The following is a 21,306-nucleotide window of genomic DNA, read 5'->3' on the forward strand; positions in this document are numbered from 1 at the left end:
TTATACCCCCCATCTTTTCAGGACCACCTGCTTTCTCACCTAGAGAGGCAGGCACCTCCCTGGTTCCCTTGCTGGCCACCACTCTCCCTAGCCTCCACACTACACCACTGCCAGCCAGTAAACCCATATCTGATCATGTCACTCTAAACTTCTGGTCCCTTTCCCACCTCCCTGCCACCACACAGTCCCAGGAGACTGCCCTTTTGGCCTTTCTACCTTTCCCTCTTCCTGCCCCAGAGTACTCCATGCACCCAGACTCCCCAAACTGCTTGCTGCAGGGTTCTATAAAGCTACAGGCCATTCTTTCTGGACCCCATGCCTTTTTGTACGTGCTTGTCCCAGATCAGATTGGATTCGGGAACCACTGCTTTGTAACTCTCAGGGAGGTCTTTTCCTACGGGGCATGATAGCCGCTGCAGAAAGGACTAGGCTACATTTGCACTGTTTCCCATAATAAGGAGAGGCCAGCTGAGTGGAGGGTAGAAGGATGGTGGCAACAAGGGGAAGGGTAGATAGCTGGATGAAGGGTATTTGTCTCTCTGCACTTCCTGAAGGGCTGAGCCGCTGAGAGAGGTTAGAGCTGGTCTATGGAGCTTGCTGGTCTATGGAAGCAACCATTTCCCTAAGGATTCCTCTAAACCAGAGGGTCTCCACCAGGAGTGATGTCTGGAGACCTCTGTGGTTATCACAATGGTATGCTCCTGGCATTGAGTGGATGGGGCCCAGGGATGTTGCTCCACTCGCCACAGTGCCCAGGATGGCTCCCCAGAGAATGACCCATACCTGATGTCAGCAGTGCTGGGGGGCGGGGAGTAGAGGAGATACCCTGCCCTAAAGATAATAGGTTTTTCCTTCTGCCACTTCCACCTCGGACCCATGGATGGGAACAGCAGTAAGACAGACTGAAGAAGCATTTCCTGACGTTCAGGCTGCTTGTTAGAGGGTGAGCTCCCTTTCCTTGCAGTTGTGCAAGCAGATGCAGAGTTGTGAGGGCTTCAGGAACCTGATGGGTCTTAATCTGATCCCCTCTAAGGCCCCATCCAGTCTTGAGAGTTGGCCCTCTGATATCAGTCACAGTTAGGATCACATAAATGATCAAAAATCATTTGGGTGTGGTGCCCAAGTTGATATTCTTCCTTTGTATGGGGTTTGCGTCCTTTGAGTTGCAGCAGACCCAAATGGCCTTTCAATCTGAACATTTCGCCAGGCTAGACTGGGGAGCAGGTCCTCTGCGGAGCAAGAGGTAGGGACTCACCTCTCTTTGGGCATCATTTCCAGGGCTTAGAGTGGCAGTTATCACCTGGGGTGGGCACAGCCCCTGCTTCCAGCAGTGTCACCATGGGTCCAGAGAGGAGGTGTTGACGGAATTATCAGTCTCTGGTCTGTGAGCCCTGGGGGACAGCAACTTCAGGCCTCTACTTTCCAGCTCCTTGCTCAGCATCTAGGACCACCTGCACATGGAAGGTGGGAGTAACCATCAGCTCAATGAGTAAATGAATGAATGAATGTGTGCATGCTGGAATATGCTCCTCAGGGGCCCTCACCACAGGTCCCCAGAATAACTTGCCTTGTGATGATTCACATCAGCTGTCCATGAAAGGTGTGCTGTCTCCTTACTGCATGCTTTTGCTTTTGTTAGCAGTAAGGGGACGCTAGCTTGTGTTCCCTCTGTGGAGTGGGACCACTCCCCTCAAAGATCCCAGGTTGTGCTTCATCTGTTCTGAGGCCAGGCATTCAGTTCCAGCCTGGAGTCCACATCTGTAAGACCACAGCCAGTCCTCCTGCCGAGCAGCCCTGTTCCTCCCATGTTCTTAACTGAGGACGGACTCTTGGGAACGGCTGTCCTTTTCACCTTTGGTAACAGTGTGGGAGGAGATGGGGTACCACCTTGCCACCTGGCCTGCAGCTGTGGCCACCAGTGTACTTCCCATGCCACACAGTCCAGGCACGCTGTGTGGTGGAGGAGTAGGAAGCAGGCATGACTGGGGCCTATAGTGTGCCTATCGTTGGGCCCATGGGAATAGCCACCACTTCCTAGCATCTCCTTTGGGTCAGGCACTCTGCTAGTTGCTTCACAGAAGTTGTATCCAGTTTCACAGCAACATAGGCAGCATTATCTGCTTATCCCCATTTTCTAGATGAAGAGACAGAGGTTCAGAGAAAAGTTGCTTGTCCAAAACTATGCAGCCTATAAGGCTTAGATCCAGTACTCAAAGCCAGGTCTGTCCCTTTGCAAAGCCTCCCTTCCTCCACTACACACTGCATAACCGGCTGACCAGCTGTACAGTATTTTGGTTTGTTGTAGCAGAAGGGAGGGAGCCTCTAGGGAGGCTGGACACAGGCTTGCCTGACCCAAGGCAAAAGAACAAGGCCAGAGACTCTTCTCCCAGCCTCCCAGATCCAACATGAGCAGAAAATTAGACAACTCATTGTATCTGATTGGGTCTTTCTCAGATGGGACCTCTCCACCAACCCCTTAGAGAATGGCTGGGAATAAGATGACAGCCCCTGGGCCCCTGGCATGATTCCCCACCTTTCCTAAGAGGGAAGGGCTGGTTCAAGGCCCATAGGTAGTCTGGGGGTGCCTAGAGCCACCTCCTGGCCTCCCGGTTCCTCCACCTGTGTGTACTTTTCTCCAGAGGTTTCAGGGCCCTGTGTCCTAAAATGATGCTTCCTGGGGAGCCCCCAGTCATTTGTCATCATGACCTCTAATTGGATGATTCCTGCAGGAAGTGCCTGGTAGAGATTCACACATGGTATAATGAGCCATTCAGGACAGTCCTTTGAGCTTTAGACTACTGGTTCGCTCCATGCTGAGCCTGGGGACCCTAACCTGTGGGAGCATTGTGACCTGAATGGTCATAGCAGGTGGAATTCCAATATCAGCTCCATCGCCCACCAACTGCCAGTGCCCTGAATTCCTTATTTTGTGAAATGGAGAGATGGCTCATCCTTGGGGACAAAATTAAATAAAGCATGTTAAATGCTTTGAGCTGTGCTGGCTCATGGAGGGGTGCAGGTGGTGTTTGCCACTGTCATTGTCCTTTGTGTTCTGATGGTCTCCCCACGGGACCAGGAACAGTGACCCAGGAGCCTGCACAGGACATGGCCAGGCAGGTGTTCACAGGCTCTGGCTAGCGGGCTTTCTTCCCCTACCTTCTCCATATCCCTCGTGGGTAGCAGGTGCTACCTGACTGCACTCACTGTTGGCTGGTGCAACTTCCCCCCAGAGTGACGGTCACCTCACCCTCACCTGGAACGATTCTGCTCCCAGTGGACCCTGGTGATTTCTGTAGCATTTGTGGTTGTCACAGATGCTTCTGGCATTGAGGGGTGGGGCCAGGGATGCTATTCAACTCACCGTAGTGCCCTGAATGGCCTCCCACAGAGAATTACTGGATTCCAGGGTCAGCAGTGCCGAGGGGGAGACGGTAGTGTAACCCATTTCATAGGTAGCACATTCAGACCACAAAAGCTCTGAGTCATGGCAGATGTGTCATGGGAATGTCTCATTTCCTTTGGTTCCTTAAAGAGCCTTACAAAATATAAAAACAGTGGGCACCAGTTTTTCGAGATAAGCAAGACCTTGAAGGCCTTGAAACTTGGCTTCAGGAAGCAGAGTGTTCTGATCCTGGGGGCCTCGGGCCTACTGTGAACTCATAGGACGTATGCCCGAGCCATACCCAGGCCAGACAGGAGGCCCCATGTACCTAGAGCACTGCCCTCCACGGCCATGGCCCCTCTTGAGGAAGCCTTGAAGACGATCATGACATACTGTATGCTGTGTCATTGTTCTTCCCCAAACAGGCCCTTCCACCTTGTTTTCTCATTTGTGAGGTGGGGGAGACCAGTGGGTGACTTGGTAAGATTAAAGCTCACCCACCTTTTTGCTCTTCACATGGGACTCCAGGCCACTGCTGGCTTCAGCTGAAAAAAGGACTCGCAGGTATTGGCACAGGGTTGTCTGCAGGCTCCTTTGGCCCTGCCAGCTCCAGGGTCAGCCCACACATGCTCTGTTGTCTTACTCAGCAGGTAGCACTCTGTGGCCTGGCCCTAGATTAGGTATCTCGGCACTTATGACACCGGGGCTGTGTCATTCTCTCTGGGGCCATCCTGGGCACTTCTAGGGAGTTGAGCGGTATCCCTGGCCCCCACCCACTCAATGCCAGGAGCACTCCCTGTCATCAGACCATAGTGTCCCCTGGGGGCAGAGTCACTCCAGTGAGAACTGCTGGTTTATACTTAGAGCAACCTCTCATCCTTAAGTATTTGGTGAGTGGGAATCATGTGAATCTTACAGGACGGATGAGGCTGGGGTAACCAGGAATGGCAGGGACAGCCCCCTCAGGAGGGTACAGTGGGCCACTAGGTTGAAAGCAAGCTCCCTGCTTCATTGCTGCCTGAGTTGGCCTGGCCAGGGTACATATGCAGATTGCACTGAAGGGCAGCCCCCAGATTGCCAGGTGGTCCCTTCCATATAGCCCTAGCCATGGGGGAACCTCATCGCTGCCCTTTCAGGTGACTGGGGTTGTGCCCCTTTTCCTGAGGGGCAGGTTGAGACTTGTCTGAGGCAGTGGCAGAATGCAGGCCTCCTGTCTTTCATTCTGGGAGACCAGGGGAAAGAGGAAGCCCTCCTCCTCTTTAGGGCTGGCTTGGTGGGTGAACAAGACCCCCAATGACAGTACTCTGCAGAGGGGACAGTGGTAGTAGGAAGCCAGGCAACCAGGGCTTTGGCCACCTCACCAGACCAGGGACACCAGCCTGCAGGTGGCACCCTTCAGGGCAGCAGGGCAGGTATCTCTCCAGGGCCAGAGTTCTTGCACTGCTACCAGCTCTGTCCTCACCCCCCACCCCTTCCCCAGTCACAAGACCTTGTAGATTATGCTAAGTGACTATTCATTAACAGAGAAATCATTACTTTCTCTAACATTCACACAGCAAAGGCAGCACGTTGTTCGGGTGCACAGCCAGTTGTGCCCCTGCCACTGAGACTTCTGGTCTCATCCTGGGCTTATGTAGTCCCAGCTGGTTTATTTCTTTGAATAGCTAACACTTTCCCATGACACAGAATTCAAGAAGTACTAAATTATGAGCCAGGGGAAGCAAGGCTTCCTCCCTCTCCTGACCCCTGTCCACTAGTTCCCCTCCCCAGAGCAACCTCTGCCAGAAGTTTGTTCTCCAGCCTTCCACAAATTGCTCACTCACACAGTGCTGTTCTCACAGGCAGCAGGACCCCAAAACCCTCAGATCTGCTCTTTTTACTTCAGTGTCTCCTGGTGGGAGAAGAAGCCCTGCCCTTAAGGTAGCCCTCTAGGTCATTTCTCATGGTCTATTCTCATAAGCTGTCTGCACAGAACAACTATGTACACAGGGTTTTGCACACACATGCCCAGAGTTGCTAAGGGTAAATTCTTAGAAGCACTGCATCAAAAAGGATGTACTTTTTTAGATTTTGCAAGCAGTTGCCAAACTGCTTTCCTTAGAAGTTGTACTAGTTTCAGCTGCTGTCAGCAGTGCGGGGGAGCAACCCCCATGCCTCCGTGGCAAGGGCGTGTCACCTAATCTCAGAATCACTCAGGGCTGGGAAGTGGAAACTACCTTCCCTGACTGTGAGGGTGAGTACTTTTTCCAGGAACAGTTATTCATGTCCTATGCCACTTTGGTCTATCTTCAGGGTGGTAGATATTTTTCTTAGTTGTCTTTTTTTATTAATTGATTTTTAGAGAGAGTAATAGAGAGGGAGAGAGAGAAAAATGTCAGTATGAGAGTGAAACATTAATCAGCTGCCTCCTGCACACCCTGTACTGGGGATCAAGCCCGCAACCTGGGCAGGTGCCCTCACCAGGAATAGAACCAGCAACCTTTGGATGCACAGGATGACACCCAACACACAGAGCCACACCTGCCAGGGCCTTAGTTGTCGTTTTTTAAAACATTGTTTGTGGTTGTTTGCCTTGCAGACACTTTTCATTTCTCCAGCAATGAATTGACCAGAATTTTCTCTTACAGCTTCAGAATCTTTTGTTCTTCAGCAATGTAGCAAGCAGCAATCTTAGAGGAGGTGGGCGGTGGTGGGGAGGTGGAAAGGGAGGGTTTCCAGGCTGGTGCTGAAGTGCGGGTGTCCCCTGAGGAGGTCCCAGTCCTTGGACTTAGGTAGTCTTCAGCTCTCTGGAATGAGCCAGTCTACAAACTGGCTGAGCTCCGGGCCTTGGTTCCAAGGTCGGGCTGGAGCAGGGTCTCTGGACTGGTGGGCAGGCCTGGTTGTGTGTTTGTTTCCCAGGGTCATGCAGTTTAGGTGTGAATTTGTGGCTGATTGGACCTGCCAGGTATCACTCTCCTGAGATCTTAGTCTTTGCCCATCTCTACCTTTGTCTGTCTCCACCTTCTCATCAAGAATACCTGGTGAGGTGTGTGGGGGTGGGGTGCTCCCGAGGGTAGAAGGTCAATTTAGAAACAAGATTGGCATCTGCACTGGCCAGCAGGAAGGTTCACCCCATCAGGGATGTTATAGGTCAGAGCCTGGAACGAGTTAGTTCTGGAGCCCCTTCACCGTGCCTGCACCCCGTGGGTCCCTCTGTGCTTGCCTCATCTTGGAGAGACCATCCCAGGCTGGGTGCTGGGATCAGTGTCCCTCTACCACCACTCCCTCCAACTTGCCCTTAGACAGCTGGATGTTGGAGCCACTTTTTTTTTTTTTTTTAAATATCTTTATTGATTTCAGAGATAGAAACATCAATGATGGGAGAGTCATTAATTGGCTGCCTCCTGCATGCCCCCCACTGGGGCTTGAGCCTGCAACCCAGGCAAGTGCCCTGACCGGGAATCGAACCACAGTCTCCATAGATTGATGCTTAAACTGCTGAGCCACACCGGCTGGGCTGGAGCCACTTTTTAAATGTGCTGCCTGACAGCAGGTGCCACCACCGGAAATTGTTCCTCACCTAGTTCCATGTTTCTAGCCTGCTTCCCCTGATACAAAAGAAGCTCAGGAGTGTGGGACCATGTGCATCTTTGCCTGCTTAATCCCAAGCCTCTGGGCAGGTACTCAGCAAATATATGTGTTGGCAGCATGAAGATCCACTGCCTCTCTGACAGACTTAGGGATCTCGTAAGTCAGGGAGGTAGGGAGTGGGGGTTAAGGAGAGACAAATGAAACAGACGGGTTTGTTCACTATCCACAAGACTGGACAGAGAGGCCTATGTTGAGCATAAGCATCTCAGGTACCCTCTCAGCAGCCACCCCCCAGAAAGATCCATAAAAGAAGGCTACAGCATGGTCACTGCCTTCCTCTGCCCTACCCCAGTGTGCGTCCTGTAGCGGCTATAACAAGTCACCGCAAATTTGGTGGCTTAAAACAACAGAAATTTATCTCATAGATCTGAAGGTCGAATTCCAGCAGGGGGCTAAACTCAGATGTGGGCAGGGCTGGTCCTTCGAGAGGCTCCAGGGGAAAATAGTTTCCGGCCTTTTCTAGCTTCTAGAGGCGCTGCATCCTGGGCTCTTGGCCCCTTCCTCCATCTTCACAGCCAGCAGCGCAGCCTCTTCCATCATTCACTCTGACCCTGATGCCTCTCTGTTATAGGGATGACACTGGGCCTTCCGGGGATTCCAGGACCATTCTCTGTCTCAGGGGCCTTGACTTAATTTCATCTGCAAAGTCCCTTTTGCCACGAGGTGACATGTCCACATGCCCACATGTGGGCAGCCTAGAACCTCTCTGGCCCTCAGCAGCCGTCTAAATGGCGAGATGCCACCCACCACACGGGCTTCTGTAAGCGGCAACATCAGAATGTAGTGGATAGACAGGGGCAGCTGATCCGCTGATGACAGGAGGGCGTGCCACTCAACATTTGTTCTGGACTCAGATTCAGCACACAGCTAGCTATATGGCACTTAACTTCTTAACCAGTCCTGGGAAACCAGTCTCCCACTCTGTGTCTCTGAGATGACTGCAGCATTTTGGGCTCTGCTTAATTTCTTTCTTTTTTTAAAATCCTCACTGAGGATATTTTTCCCATTGCTTTTCAGAGAGAGTGGAAGGGGGAGAGAGAGAAACATTGATATGAGAGAGACACATGGATTGGCTGCCTCCTACACACGCCCCAACCGGCGCCGGGGATTGAGCCTATAACTGAGGTACATGCCCTTGGCCAGAACCCAGCCCGGGACCCTGCAGTCCTCAGGCAGACTTTCTAACCACTTAGCCAAACTGGCTAGGGCTGCTTAGTCTGATGTGCAGAGTGTGTCTAAGCTATTGTCTGGGGCCTGCTGTCCTAAAACAGACCAGCCCTGCCGGCGTCAGCGTAGTGCCATTGGTCTGTGAATGGAAGTGATCTCCATGGGAATTGAGCTCATCTGGGCCAAGAGGTTTAGACGACTGTTACCCACAGTGTGACCAGTCCCCGCAACGAGGCCCCTAGGGTTTTTTCCTGGGGAGGCCTCTCATTCCCCCAGACCCCCTGGCCCTGAGCCTCCTTGCCTGAGGAAAGCTAGTTACTGACTTTGTCTGGAACAGTTCACTTTCAGCAACAGTGGCTGAGTGGCTTGCAGCAGGTTTGGAAGCCTTGGAGAGGGGCAGCTGCAGAGCACAGGGACCAAGGCATGGCCTCCACCCTGTCTCTGGAGGGCTCACTCTGGTGGGTGGTAAATGAAGCTCTAGGCAGGGCCAATGGGGGAAGTTAGCCAGCCTCTCTGAGCCTTGTGGGGTTTTTTATCTGCGAAGTGGGAGGACAGACAACTGGTCAATGTCTGGGAAAGTGCCCAGTGATGGTCGGAACTTACTAGAATGGAGCCATGGCTGCTCTGTTTAGTGTCTGGCCCGCTGTGAACCCCATTCACAGGATGCTTGCTCAAAGTGGACCTGGAGCTCAGTTCTGGTTTGCATGCAGAACTGAGATGATTTGGGCCCGCCCTTGGGAAACTATCCTTTTGAACAGGTGTCTCTACCTGGGACAGACTCTCAGACAGACACAGGCATCTCTGTGTCCCAAGTATGGCTGTGCTGCCACAGGAGTGGTCAGGTGTGGTGAGGGCACACTTGGGGGTGGGGGGGTTGCTGGGCAAGTCCTAGGCTTTGGGGGAATTCTGGAAGAGGAGGGAGGAGGCAGGTACATCCTGGGGCAAGCCAATGGGTGGACCATGAGCTAGGCAGGGCCGGGCTGGGCTGGCAGGAAGAGGAGGAGGTTGAGGATGTGGCCCCAGCCCCCAGACAGATAAAGAAGGCCTGAAGGAGGGAGATAGCCATCATCAGCCCCTTCAGGAAGAATGTAGCCAAGAAGGGGGTGGCTGCTCCCAGAGCTTTACCCAAGGTGGGGGGGGACTAAGGTGCTGCAGTCCCACTTTTCTCATCAAAGCAAGAGGCCTGCTGTCTGCTGAGGTAGGAGACAGTGGGGCTCAGGACTCCAAGCTAGCACCGGCTTGGGGCTCCAGGTTAGCACAGGCTCAGAAGAGCCCTGGGCTGTGGAGGGAGGGCCATGGACACACTGGGTGTGTTGCTGCACCTTGCTTGGTCTGCACATCCTCATTTGCACAAGGGTGTGGGCACCCAGTTCATGATGCCATGCCGGAGGAGCATGAGTTAAAACATGTAAGCCCGCTAACGTGGGATGTGGCAGGGACACACTGTGGTGACCAATGGCTGTGTTCTGCATTTTGACCAAGTGTCTGGCTTCAGGACTGGGCCACATCAAGGCAGCCCCATGTATCCAGTAATGAGAGGTGAGAGACAAGGACCTGGCAGGCTAGAGCTGGTACTTTAGCCACACAGTATGCATGGTCTCTGTGATTGGCCCAAGAAGTCATCAGAGACATCATTTGGGAATGTGAAAATAGAACTTAGGCAGACCTGCCTAAATATCTCACAGTGTGGACCTTTGGGCTCCAGACAGAGGAGTAGTGAGACAGTAACTTGGGAGGGGGTTCTAGGGTGCAGAGCTGGCCCAGAGCAAGAAGCTGCAGTCTGCTGACCTCTTCTGTGCCACGCTCTGTCCTGGAAACCTGCTTTACCCTCCATGTTCTGCAGTGCCTTGAGAGGAGGCAGGACTGGCAAACATTTTCTTCTGAAAGCAGCTAGAGGTGTGGCTGTGGGTCTGGTTTTTCCTTGGGCCCTGGTTTCCCATCCCCACTGTAAAGAACAGTCCTTCTCTCTGAGGCTGCCACTCATCTATGCCCCATCCTGGAACACACACAGCCCTGCTCTTCCCTCTCTAGAATGTTGTCCTCCTTTTGCTGGTGATCTCTCACTCCACTTCCTCAGAGAGACCTCTCCAGTTGGGTAGAGCTCAGTGGGAGCTGGGTGGAAGCTGGAGGCTGATTTCCCTGGGCCACGACCTGGTCTCCCTGGTCTTGTCCTAGGGCCCAAGTGCCTGCATAGGGCCTGGTACCCAGTCAGCTCTGGCAGATGCCTGTGGAGTGTATTGACCCACATCTGTTTTGTGCATCAGGGGACACAAGCTGCCCTGCTGAGGAGGAATCCTTGCTGGTACCACCCCAGCCCTTGCCCAGCCTCATGCCTCCCTCTTGGGGCCAAAGAGCAGGGACATGGTCCCTTGGATGGCTAATGGTCTCAGAGGGTCTGAAGTAGGAAGGCAATGAGATGGGGGCCCTGGGTTGGAGGAGTCAGGGAACCGGGGCAAGCCCTTGGGGGGCAGGGATGGAGGCAGCCTTGCCCTAGCAGAACAAAAGTGAAGGGCCCTGTCAGAAGGTTCCGACAGAGGAAGTAGAGAGGAGTCCTGTTTGTCCTGGTTGTATCTCCCTCTGCCTTCCAGGGCCTCTGGGGTGTGGCCAAGCCCGAGCTCTGGTCTCCTGGTAGGGAGGGCCCCCCACATGATAGGGGAACTCGGCCATTCCTGAGGAACACCCTGTGGTCACTAGGTGGTGGTGGGGGCTGCTGCCCACTGGTGCTGAGCTGTCCTGCCCTTTCCCCTCCAGGCTAACTTTGGCGGGCTGACTTGGCTGGCAGCCATACCTGCCCTGCCTCACCATGGACCAGGACTACGAGCGGCGCCTCCTGCGGCAGATTGTCATCCAGAACGAGAATACGATGCCGTGTGTGAGTACCCGGTGGTCACCCCTGCCAGTGCTGGCCTGGCCCAGTGGAGATGGTAGGGAGATGGGGTTGGGGGGTGTGGTTGGCCACAGGGCTTCAGCCCTCAGCAAACAGAGGGAGGTGCTGTGCAAGTGAAAAGCCACCAGAGCTTCATTGCATTTCCCCTCCTCCTGCTGGTGGCCCCTTATTATTTTCAGGGCCTGTGCCTCCTGGTTTGCAGGGGGCACCAGCTCTTCTCCTGAGGCCCTAGTTAGGACTGGCTTGGGGATAAGGGGATGTGAGCCACCTTTCCATTTTCCCAACAGGGCAGTGAAGAGCCCAGTATCATGAAGCTGGGGTTCAGTCCTGGCCCCACAACCTGTGTTGGGACCCAGGAGTATATGGAGCAGGGATGACAGGGCTAAGGTGCCTGGGGAGGATCCTTCCTGTGTCTTCTAGCTTCTGGTTTTGCCAGCAATCCTTGACTTTTAGACCCATCACTTCAGTCTATGCCTCATTTTCACATCCCCATTTCTGTGTCAGTGTCTCTGACTCTTAAGGACACTGAGCATTCATTTTAGAGCCTAGGACTTCAACATATGCTTTTGGGAGACACAGTTCAACCCACAGCAGATTACTTATAGATTAAGGACATTCGCCTGATAATTGAGTCAGGTCAGAGGGTTAGCTGGAAGCTATGTATCTGCCTTCGAGTTTTGGTTCAGGTTGTTGGGTTATTGTTCTATGGGAGAAGATCCCCATGTGCAGGAAGTGGAGGTGATGGGGCAACAGGTTCTTGGTGCTCAGGGAATAAACTTACAACTTCCTGTTCCCTGTGATTACTTAGAAATAAAGCCACCTCGAAGTGTGCTAATGTCTCGGACTCTGTTGCTCCCTGGCCTCTTTCTTCCTCACAAAGCTGCCAGCAGCGTTCAGCATATGAGTTATTTACCCAGATGTTTTAACAATGCCCCTGGGGTTTGAAGATTGAACCCCTTGTTCAGTGGCCAGAGGCCAAGTGCAGCAGGCAGGGTGCGTCAGGCTGGAGTTCTAAGGCACCCAACCCCACCCTGCCGTCCTTTTAGGTCTCAGAGATGCGGCGGACCCTGACTCCTACCAACTCCCCCGTGTCCTCCCCCAGCAAGCATGGGGACCGCTTCATCCCCTCAAGAGCCGGTGCCAACTGGAGTGTCAATTTCCACAGGATCAATGTGAGGGCAGAGGACAGGGAGGGTCAGGGGAAAAGGACCACTGACCCTAAAGCCTGGGGTGGAGCCAGGCCATTCCAGCTCACCCCACTTTCCTCTCCCTTCCTCTCCCTTCCTCTCCTGCAGGAAAATGAGAAGTCTCCCAGCCAGAACCGGAAAGCCAAGGATGCCACCTCGGACAATGGCAAAGGTCAGGAGTCAGGGCCCCAGACACCCTTTTTCACCCCCTCGCCTGATCCCACCATAGCCTCTCAATGTGTTTGGTGCCCGCAGATGGCCTGGCCTACTCAGCCCTGCTGAAGAATGAACTGCTAGGGGCCGGCATCGAGAAGGTGCAGGACCCGCAGACGGAGGACCGCAGGCTGCAGCCTTCCACGCCTGAGAAGAAGGGCCTGTTCACGGTGAGCCTGCCACCCATGCCCACAATGACTAATGCTTCCCACTGGGGATAGAGGTCCCTGTCCTCCCTGACTGACCCATGCTCAGCCCCTATCCCTGGCTTCCTGTGCTGTGTGGAGGCTCCTTCAGGACACCAGCCTCAGCTTCCCTGGGCTCCTCCACACACCAGCGCGGCTGGAGCCTTGAACTCCAGAGAGGGTGGGAGAAGGCAGGGCTAGGCCCCTTTAACCCCAAGGCTTCCCCTGTGGCCCTCCTGGGCACCTGCTGAGACAAAGGTTACCCTGGGGCAGGTGCTGGGTTGCAGGATGAAGGGGCAATGGTTTCAGAAGTGCTGCCCCAAAGAACATGTCCAAGCCATCCCAGGTCATGGGGGCCCCTGGCAGTGTTGGAAAAGAGCATGGCTTCTGTCCCTCAAGGTGGCTGAGGGGCTGGTGGCTGCAAGGGGACAAGAGCATGCTGGCAGTCATGGCTGAGAGGAGTCCTGGTTTGCTTCTTTGAGTTCCCCGGAACCCAAGACATCCCCAGTTAGAGGTCCTCCTGGTTAGGGCAAATACCACCCCCCTACTCTCCCACCCAGCCATGAGCTCAGGGCACCTAAGCTTTGGGTCTGAGGTTTCTGAGCTCTGGAGCCACAGTGTGCACTCAGTAGGTGTGTGCCCACCCCCTTCCAGTATTCCCTCAGTACCAAGCGCTCAAGCCCTGATGACGGCAATGACGTGTCTCCCTACTCCTTGTCACCAGTCAGCAACAAAAGGTGAGTCAGGGTCTTCAAGGGTGGGGACAGGGCTGGGTGGGCAACCAGGCAGTACATGAGGGCAGCAGTTAGTCCTAGGACCCCTCACTGGGGCACACTGTCAGCCTGAAGGTTTGTGTCCTTTCTGGGGTAGGGGGAGTCAGGGAGGGCTCTCTCAAGGAGGTGCCATGCAGAGGGGACAGCATGGCTGTCGAGGCTTGGGGTGGCCAAACACCCAGGGGCAAGTGCCCATGGGCTCACCCATGGTTTTGGGGTCACCCATGGTTTTGGGATCACATGGGCAGAGGGGCAAGATGAGAGGGAAGAGATACACTAAGAACTAATTTGAACCAGGAGTAGTAACATTAGCCAAGGAGTAATGATAACCATGTGACTGATTGACAGAAAATCACCATCTCGGGCTCTCCCTACAGTCAGAAGTTATTGCGGTCACCACGGAAACCTACCCGCAAGATCTCTAAGATCCCCTTCAAGGTTCTGGACGCACCCGAGTTGCAGGACGACTTCTACCTGAACCTGGTGGACTGGTCATCTCTCAATGTGCTCAGTGTGGGGCTGGGCACCTGTGTGTACCTGTGGAGTGCCTGCACCAGCCAGGTGGGTGCCCCAGTGTCTGCAAGTGTGTGTGTGTGTGTGTGTGCGCGCGCACGCGCGCGCGTGCCTCGGGTGCAGGTTGGCTTCCTCCGGCACCTGAGCTGAGCCAGCCCATGTGAAGAATGAGTGTGGCTAGGTGCTCCAGGGCCCACGGCAGCACCTGGCCACTCTTTCACCCCCGAGGCCCACCCTCCAAGTGCAGACTGGAACTCAGGAATAGTCAGCAGGTGTGAGCGGAGGCCCCTATACCCCTCCTGCTGTAGGCTGTCTCCTGTGATGACGGGTAGTCCCTGCTCCCTGCCTGAGTTCGGCCTTTGCCCGTGTCTGCAGAGGAGGGGAGATGGGTGTTTGGGCCTGCCTGAACCTGGGGGCTGGGCTACCCCACCCCACCCTCAGCACTCACTATGACGTGCTGCTAGGCCCACTGTGGGCTCAGGCACTGCCCACCAGGACGGGACATTTTCAGAGATTAATGCAACTGGGTTCCCTGCTGGAGAGGGCTGCCACCTGTTGGAAGAACCCCCAGGTGTGTGATGCATCTATGTGGTGCCCTCACCACCTGAGCATCCCTCCCCAGACTTTGTAGTCACTCATTCCTGTGCCGGCATGTGTCCCCTTGCAGCCTGCAGCCTCCTGGGCACTCCAGCATCATTATCTCAGGTGCCAGCTCTAACACCAGTGCCCGTAGGCCTGAGGTGTGACTGAATGAATGAATGAATGAATGAATGAATGAATGAATGAATGAACAGATGGATGAATGGACAAATGGACGGTCGGGGCCTTGAAGGATCAGCGGGCAGCATATCAGCTCACACCGACTGCTCCCTCCTTCCCCCAGGTGACCCGGCTCTGTGACCTCTCTGTGGAAGGGGACTCGGTGACCTCCGTGGGCTGGTCTGAGCGGGTTAGTATACAGGGCTCATTCCTGGGCTGGGCAGGGGAACTCTGATTGGGCCATGCTGGCAAGGGCCCTCCACAATGTTTGGGGGCTGGGAAGACCCAGAGTAGCCAGAACCCAGCCTGGAGGTCTTTTTACTTAATCCGCACCCGAGGATATTTTTTCCATTGCTTTTCAGAGTGTGGAAGGGAGAGAGAGAAAAGAGAAAGAAACACTGATGTGAGAGAGAGACATCAACATGGTTGCCCCTTGCATGCACCCCAACCAGGGTGAGCCAGCAACCGAGGTACATGCCCTTGGCCAGAATCAAATCTGGGACACTTCAGTCCTCAAGCCGACTCTCTAACCACTGAGCAAAACCAGTTAGGGCCAGCCTGGAGGTCTTATTCAAGCCATAGGGTGATGTCTGCATCCCACCTGTTCCAAGCTTGGTAGAGAGTGTTACAGTGACATGGTTGCTGGCAGGACTTCCCCCACAGAGACACAGGATTAACCACAGGCCCCAGAGAGCCGCTCCCCAGCCAGGGGGCAACCCAGGTTCAGACAGGCAAGTCCACACATTGAAATGCATGGGTCTTAAGTGTGTGGGGGCTGGATTTTGACAAACCCAAGCATTATATGACCATCTCCCCAGTAAGTTCCAGGTCATGGCAGGTGTCACCTTGATCTGAAGGGACACACATTAAATATATTTTAAAGAAATGGCCCCAAGGCCCTGTAGCAAGGAGCAGGGAGGAGAGAACCCAGAGAGGCTGGGTCCCCACACCTGGGCCTGATGCCTGCTCTTGCCCGGGTCCTTGTCCTAGGGGAACCTGGTGGCTGTCGGCACGCACAAAGGCTTTGTGCAGATCTGGGATGCAGCTGCGGGAAAGAAGCTCTCCATGCTGGAAGGCCACACAGCACGTGTTGGTGAGGAGCCCAGGGTCCTGATGGGTGGGTGTGATTCCAGTGTGTAGGAGTGATTCTAGACATGAGGAAGTGATCATTTCCAGTGCACCCTGTTTCTGAGAAGCTAGGCCTTGGCCTCACCCTGCCTTCTGCCTGGCTTCCAGGGGCGCTGGCCTGGAATGCCGACCAGCTCTCGTCTGGGAGCCGGGATCGCATGATCCTGCAAAGGGACATACGTACCCCGCCCTTGCAGTCAGAGCGGCGGCTGCAGGGCCACCGACAGGAGGTGTGCGGGCTCAAGTGGTCCACCGACCACCAGCTTCTCGCCTCAGGAGGCAACGACAACAAGGTAGACACTCTTGGCCCCTCACTGACCTGGCCTTCAGAGTATCCCACCCACCTGGCCAGCCCTCATCCATAGAGCAGGGGTGACAAGGGTGTGCCCTGAGGGAGGACCATGACAGGTTGGAGTGAAGTCATTCATCCTCCCCCTGGGGGCCACAGCAGCTGGGGGCCTCACAGCTGCTGCCCCCCTAGCTGCTGGTCTGGAACCACTCGAGCCTGAGTCCTGTGCAGCAGTATACAGAGCACCTGGCGGCCGTGAAGGCCATAGCCTGGTCCCCACACCAGCATGGGCTGCTGGCATCCGGCGGTGGCACAGCCGACCGCTGCATCCGCTTCTGGAACACACTCACAGGGCAGCCGCTGCAGTGCATCGACACAGGCTCCCAGGTGTGCAACCTGGCTTGGTCCAAGCACGCCAATGAGCTGGTGAGTGTCATGGCAGGGCCCTTGTGGTGTGCACGAGAAGGTGCAGAAGCAGGAGCTCTGGGCCCCAGCAAGCCCTTCCCTGGGGTCTTGGGGTGAAGTCAGGCCCCTGCCACCCAGGTCAGTCCAGAAGTGCCTGCCCCTAATCTGGGCGTCCATGCCTACTGACCACCAGCAGAGGCTGGCTGAGCTCTGGGTACAGTGTAGCTCCGTCACCCTCGTCATCAACCAGAGTTTGGGGGCAAGGGGCTGGGCGGATCCAGGTATCCTTGCTCTGCAGTGGGTGCATCAGGGGGAGTGGATGGCTTGCGTCTGAGCCCTGGCATCGTGGGAGAGGAGCCTCAGGTTCTGACAGTGCCTTCTCTATCCCTCAGGTTAGCACGCATGGCTACTCACAAAACCAGATCCTGGTCTGGAAGTACCCATCCCTGACCCAGGTGGCCAAGTTGACTGGGCACTCCTACCGAGTTCTGTACCTGGTGAGTCTGCACTGGCAGGTCCCAGACCCAGCACTGGGCCCCTGGGAAGGCAGGGTGCAGAACCAGCTGGCAGCCTCCCCATCTTGGGTCTATGGGGTGGAGGGTGAGGTCATCCAGGACAGCTCCCGTGTTCTGTTTTCAAACGTTGGTTGTGTTATCACTTTGGATCTAGTTTCTTGAACTCCCCAGCCTTGTGAGGAAGGACAGCTGTGCCCTCCTGAGAATCTCCGCACATGAGTTTGTCTTTACAAAGAAGCACAACTAACCCCCATCCAACTACTCAGACAATCTCTGAGGACAGTTTACCAGATATATTTGCATATGCCTGGGGACAGGAGCCCCTCCCCAAACACAGTCCTTTCTCAAGTGTTTTTCTCTTTCCAGAAGAAATGTTCTGTGCTTAAACTGTTGTATCTTTGCCAAAGTGCACAGAATAGACCTACCCTCCTGGGTAGGGGCTGGGGTGTCCTATGTTTTTGGGTTTGGTGGGGGCCTGGCCCCCCTGCGCCTGCCCCCCATCATTGGCTCCATCCATGAGGCCAATTGCAAGGCACAAGGACAATGAGGATCTCTCCTGCTGCAGGCCATGTCCCCTGATGGAGAGGCCATTGTCACTGGTGCTGGAGACGAAACCCTGAGGTTCTGGAATGTCTTCAGCAAAACCCGTTCAACAAAGGTAAAGTGGGTCGGTATCAGCGCCAGGTGTTCCCCCATGCACATCCCCTCAGCTATCCTGGGGCCCGTCCCCCACTGCCACCTGAGCAGCCCTGCTCACCAAACTACTATAACTTCCCCGAGTCCCTCTGCACCACCCCCCCCACCACCACCCCCGCTCCTGCATCACTCTGCACCCCCAGCCAGGGCACCAGGGAACAATGGTGCCTACTCATGCTCCTCCTCCTGCCTGACGCCTCTGTTCCCCTCCAGCTGCAGGCTCAGCTTTCTCTCCTGTATACCCTGCAGGAATCTGTGTCTGTCCTCAACCTCTTCACCAGGATTCGGTAAACCACGGGCCCAGCCATCAGGGCAGAGGAGCACCACCTGTCATCACGTGCATGACCCTCCCTCCCTGCACATGTCCCCAGAGGAAGCAGCCGGGGTGGGCGGGGAACCGGGCCCAGAGAGACCCTGAAGATTCTCATTAAAGCCTGATTGCGAACCCTTTCAGCGGTGTTTGGGGTGGGGATGTTGTTGGGCACCAGCAGGTACCAGGCGCTCTGGCTCCCTTCACACTGGGTGGCCCTGTAGCCCCAGCTCTGACCGTCTACGCTTGGATGGGAATGGACGCCTCCTTGGACCCCCACCTGCTTCCCTTTGTGTCCATCATCACTTTGTTGGGCTGCATGCTCTTCCGGAAGCATGGGTTCACCACTACGGCCACCACCCAGGCCTGCGACAGGACAAACAGCTGGATGCCAAGCCGGTCAGCCAGGGGAGGGCCCAGCAGTAGGATGGTTCAGGTCAGCCCATGGATCCACAGGACACTCCTGATAGGTCTCTTTGCGGCCACTTCTGCTGTCCCTGTGCTGGCAGCCATCCCAGTGACTTTGCTAGGGGCCAGGCCCCAGGCAGGCTGTGCACCAGAGGAGGTCATCTCAAGATGGACTTGTTCGAGGAAAACTGAAGTCGGCCCACTCGTCGTCATGTGCTTGCCCTGACCCTGTACTGTCCTTGTCACTAACAGGGACACAGCTGAGCTCTGTCACCAGCAGGACTATGGTTCCTACGGCTTGCTGGGTGAGCAGATCTAGGTGACCTAAGGGTGGTATCTAACCCTCCTTCCCTGCTCCTTCCCCATCAGGCCATCCCATTGTATCCTGTCAACTGTGCCTATGACCTCAGTTTAGACAGGGAGGAGAGCGAGGGGAGGGGGCAACCACTGGTCCCCCAGAAGCTTTCCAGGTTTCCCCTGACCCTGTCCCCATCCTGTCCTCTACCCAAGCTGTATCTGGACACCACCTCACTTCCAGACCTGGAGAAATTAGAGGGGGAGAGGTGAACCCAGGTGTGGCCAGGGGCCTGAGTAGCGCTTCCCATCCCACTACCCCTCAGAATGGGGGACAATGACAGGAACTGGACTGTGCAGAGCAGGCCTGGGGCAGGGTGGTGATCACTCTGGCTCTGCTTCTAGGCCCCATTCCTTTAGTGTTCCCCCTGCAATTGGCCATGCGTGTGCATGTGTATATATGTATTTGTGACTTTTCTTTGGGTTTGCTTTGTGGTTTGTCGATGAGTCCCAGAAATGTTTAAGGCTAGCCAGGGAGGGGCATGGCCCACCCACTATGCCTAGGGGTGACAGGGATTAGCTTTTAAAGCCTTCATTTAGGAGGGGTGATCAGCTAAACCTGCTTGGACTTGGGGAAGGGTAGGACCCTGCCTCCCCTGCCCCATCCCAGCATCTGTGCCGCAGCCTTGAGCAAGGACAGTGTACATAGATGTATTTTGATTGGTCGATATCTTGTTTTTGTTTGAGTCTTTTTTTGAATAAGAAAATGGTCCTTCCGTACCACACCCTCACCCTGTGCAGCTGCCAAAGAGCCCAGGAGCTGGCTCTGTGTGTAGGACCCGTGCCTGGGAGTTGAGACAACAGAGAGGTTGCAAAATGTGTATTCCCCTGCCTCTGAGTCTGGTGGACTGCAGAGTGAGCCTTAGTTCTCATCTAATACAGTATAATATCGTCATTAAACCAGATGTGGGCTCATGCACGACTAGGGCGAGCTGGCTGGCTGGTCCCTGGCGGGGGTGGCTGACAGTTCCAATCTGCACATACCCAGGGCCCCAGACCAGCCTGAATGTCACAAACAGGTGGTGAGCAAACTGCCCTGGGTGAGCTGTCTTTGAGGGATGCCAGTGTCCTTGACTTTGTGGTCTAATGGGGGTGAGGGTGACCCCAGTCCTTGCAGCCTAGCTGGGAAGAGGTGCCCACAGCGCTTGGGTGGTGTTCTCTACATGCAATGAGGAGGGCCTGTTGGGGGGCTGCACACTGCACAGGAGCTCTCAGGCAGGGTAGGCACTGCTGCCACCTCCACCTGACATGACCGAAGTCAGCAGCAGGGGCATTGCCCACCCAGCATCCGCACTTGGGCAAGGTTGAAGGGTGGGGTGGGGTGGGGCATGGTCTGTCAGGCATCCTTTGATTATTGAATGTAGCTTTTTCATAAAGGGGAAAGGGGAGTTAAGGGTGAGGCAGAGGCCAGTGCAGCTCAGGGCAGAGACCAGCAGACCTTGCAGCTGCCCATGACTGGTGGAGCACCACAGACCGTTCCCTTCAGGTGACAACAAAGCAGACCAAGTCCCAAGACCAGCCCTCATGAAGCTTCTGTTGGATGTGAGAGGAAAGTGTGTGTTGTGACAGAGGTAGGAGGCTTTAGGAAAGGACAGTTTTGAATCCAGGGCCTGTTACAAACCTGATGTTTGAGCAAGGGCTCAAAGAAGAGCAGGAGACACCTGGGCAGAGGACTTTCCAGCCTGTGCAAAGGTCCTGGGCAGGAAGGTTCCTGCTGTGTTGGAGGAACAGCGAGGAGGCCCTTGTGGCTGGAGCAGAGTGAGCAGGTGAGGGGAGAAAGGGAGGAGGTGAGGGAAGAGAGGGGCCCGGGCCTCGTGGGTGGGCTGTGGGAACGACCTGGGTCTCTACCCTGAGGGAGGTGGGAGCCCGTGTCCTGAGTTGAAAAGGAAAAAGATTGCTATGTGGAGACCTGACCACTGGTGTATGGGTGCACAGAGGCCACCGGGGAGGCTCTGCCAGGCTGGTGATGACATGACTGGCCAGGACCCAGTGGAAATGGTGAAAAGAGGGTAGGTTCTGCATTTTGTTAACTTTTTAATTGTAAAATATGCATAACTTACTGTTTACCTTCTTAAATTGAACATTTCAGTGGCATTTGGTGCATTCACAATTTTGTGCAAACAGCACCTCTAATTCCAGAACATTTTGTCACCCCAAAAAGGAAACATCTTCGTTAGCAGTCACCTTCGGCCTCTGGCAACCATGAGCCCACTTTCTGTCTCTGGATGTACCTGTTCTGGACATTTCACATAAATGGAATCACACAGTGTTTTTGTGTCTGGCTTCTCTCACTGAGCATCATGTTTTTAAGGTCCACCCACATTGTAGCAAGTGCCAGTGCTTCGACTCCTTTTCATGGCTGAGTAATATTCCAGCAAAGTGGATGGGTGACATTTTATTTAGTCAGTGGGCATTTAGGTTTTTTCCACTTCCTGGTTGTTGTGTGTCATGCTGCTGTGAACATTCGTTTGCAGGTTTTTGCTCTGATGTATTTTGGAAACATGA

General features: G+C 54.7%; 1 protein-coding gene across 3 annotated transcripts in view; it reads left to right on the forward strand.

Annotated features, from left to right (window-relative positions):
- Positions 1-21,070, forward strand: part of FZR1 (fizzy and cell division cycle 20 related 1) — a 35,688-nt gene extending 14,618 nt beyond the window's left edge. For 2 of the 3 annotated variants that reach the window (XM_016197822.2, XM_087816638.1), the window contains exons 2-14: positions 10,931-11,051; positions 12,113-12,238; positions 12,362-12,425; positions 12,509-12,636; positions 13,306-13,388; positions 13,802-13,985; positions 14,821-14,886; positions 15,687-15,789; positions 15,933-16,117; positions 16,306-16,539; positions 16,911-17,015; positions 17,599-17,700; positions 17,979-21,070. In XM_016197822.2, the coding sequence (XP_016053308.1) occupies positions 10,983-11,051; positions 12,113-12,238; positions 12,362-12,425; positions 12,509-12,636; positions 13,306-13,388; positions 13,802-13,985; positions 14,821-14,886; positions 15,687-15,789; positions 15,933-16,117; positions 16,306-16,539; positions 16,911-17,015; positions 17,599-17,700; positions 17,979-18,020 (1,491 nt within the window). In that variant the 5' untranslated portion in view covers positions 10,931-10,982 and the 3' untranslated portion in view covers positions 18,021-21,070. The remainder of the gene's footprint in view (positions 1-10,930; positions 11,052-12,112; positions 12,239-12,361; positions 12,426-12,508; positions 12,637-13,305; positions 13,389-13,801; positions 13,986-14,820; positions 14,887-15,686; positions 15,790-15,932; positions 16,118-16,305; positions 16,540-16,910; positions 17,016-17,598; positions 17,701-17,978) is intronic. The other variant, XM_087816639.1, reaches the window with a different exon arrangement.
- The last annotated feature ends 236 nt before the right edge of the window (positions 21,071-21,306 follow it).

Source organism: Miniopterus natalensis, chromosome 4 (assembly GCF_054644295.1).
Source record: "Miniopterus natalensis isolate mMinNat1 chromosome 4, mMinNat1.hap1, whole genome shotgun sequence".
Classification (NCBI taxonomy): domain Eukaryota; kingdom Metazoa; phylum Chordata; class Mammalia; order Chiroptera; family Miniopteridae; genus Miniopterus; species Miniopterus natalensis.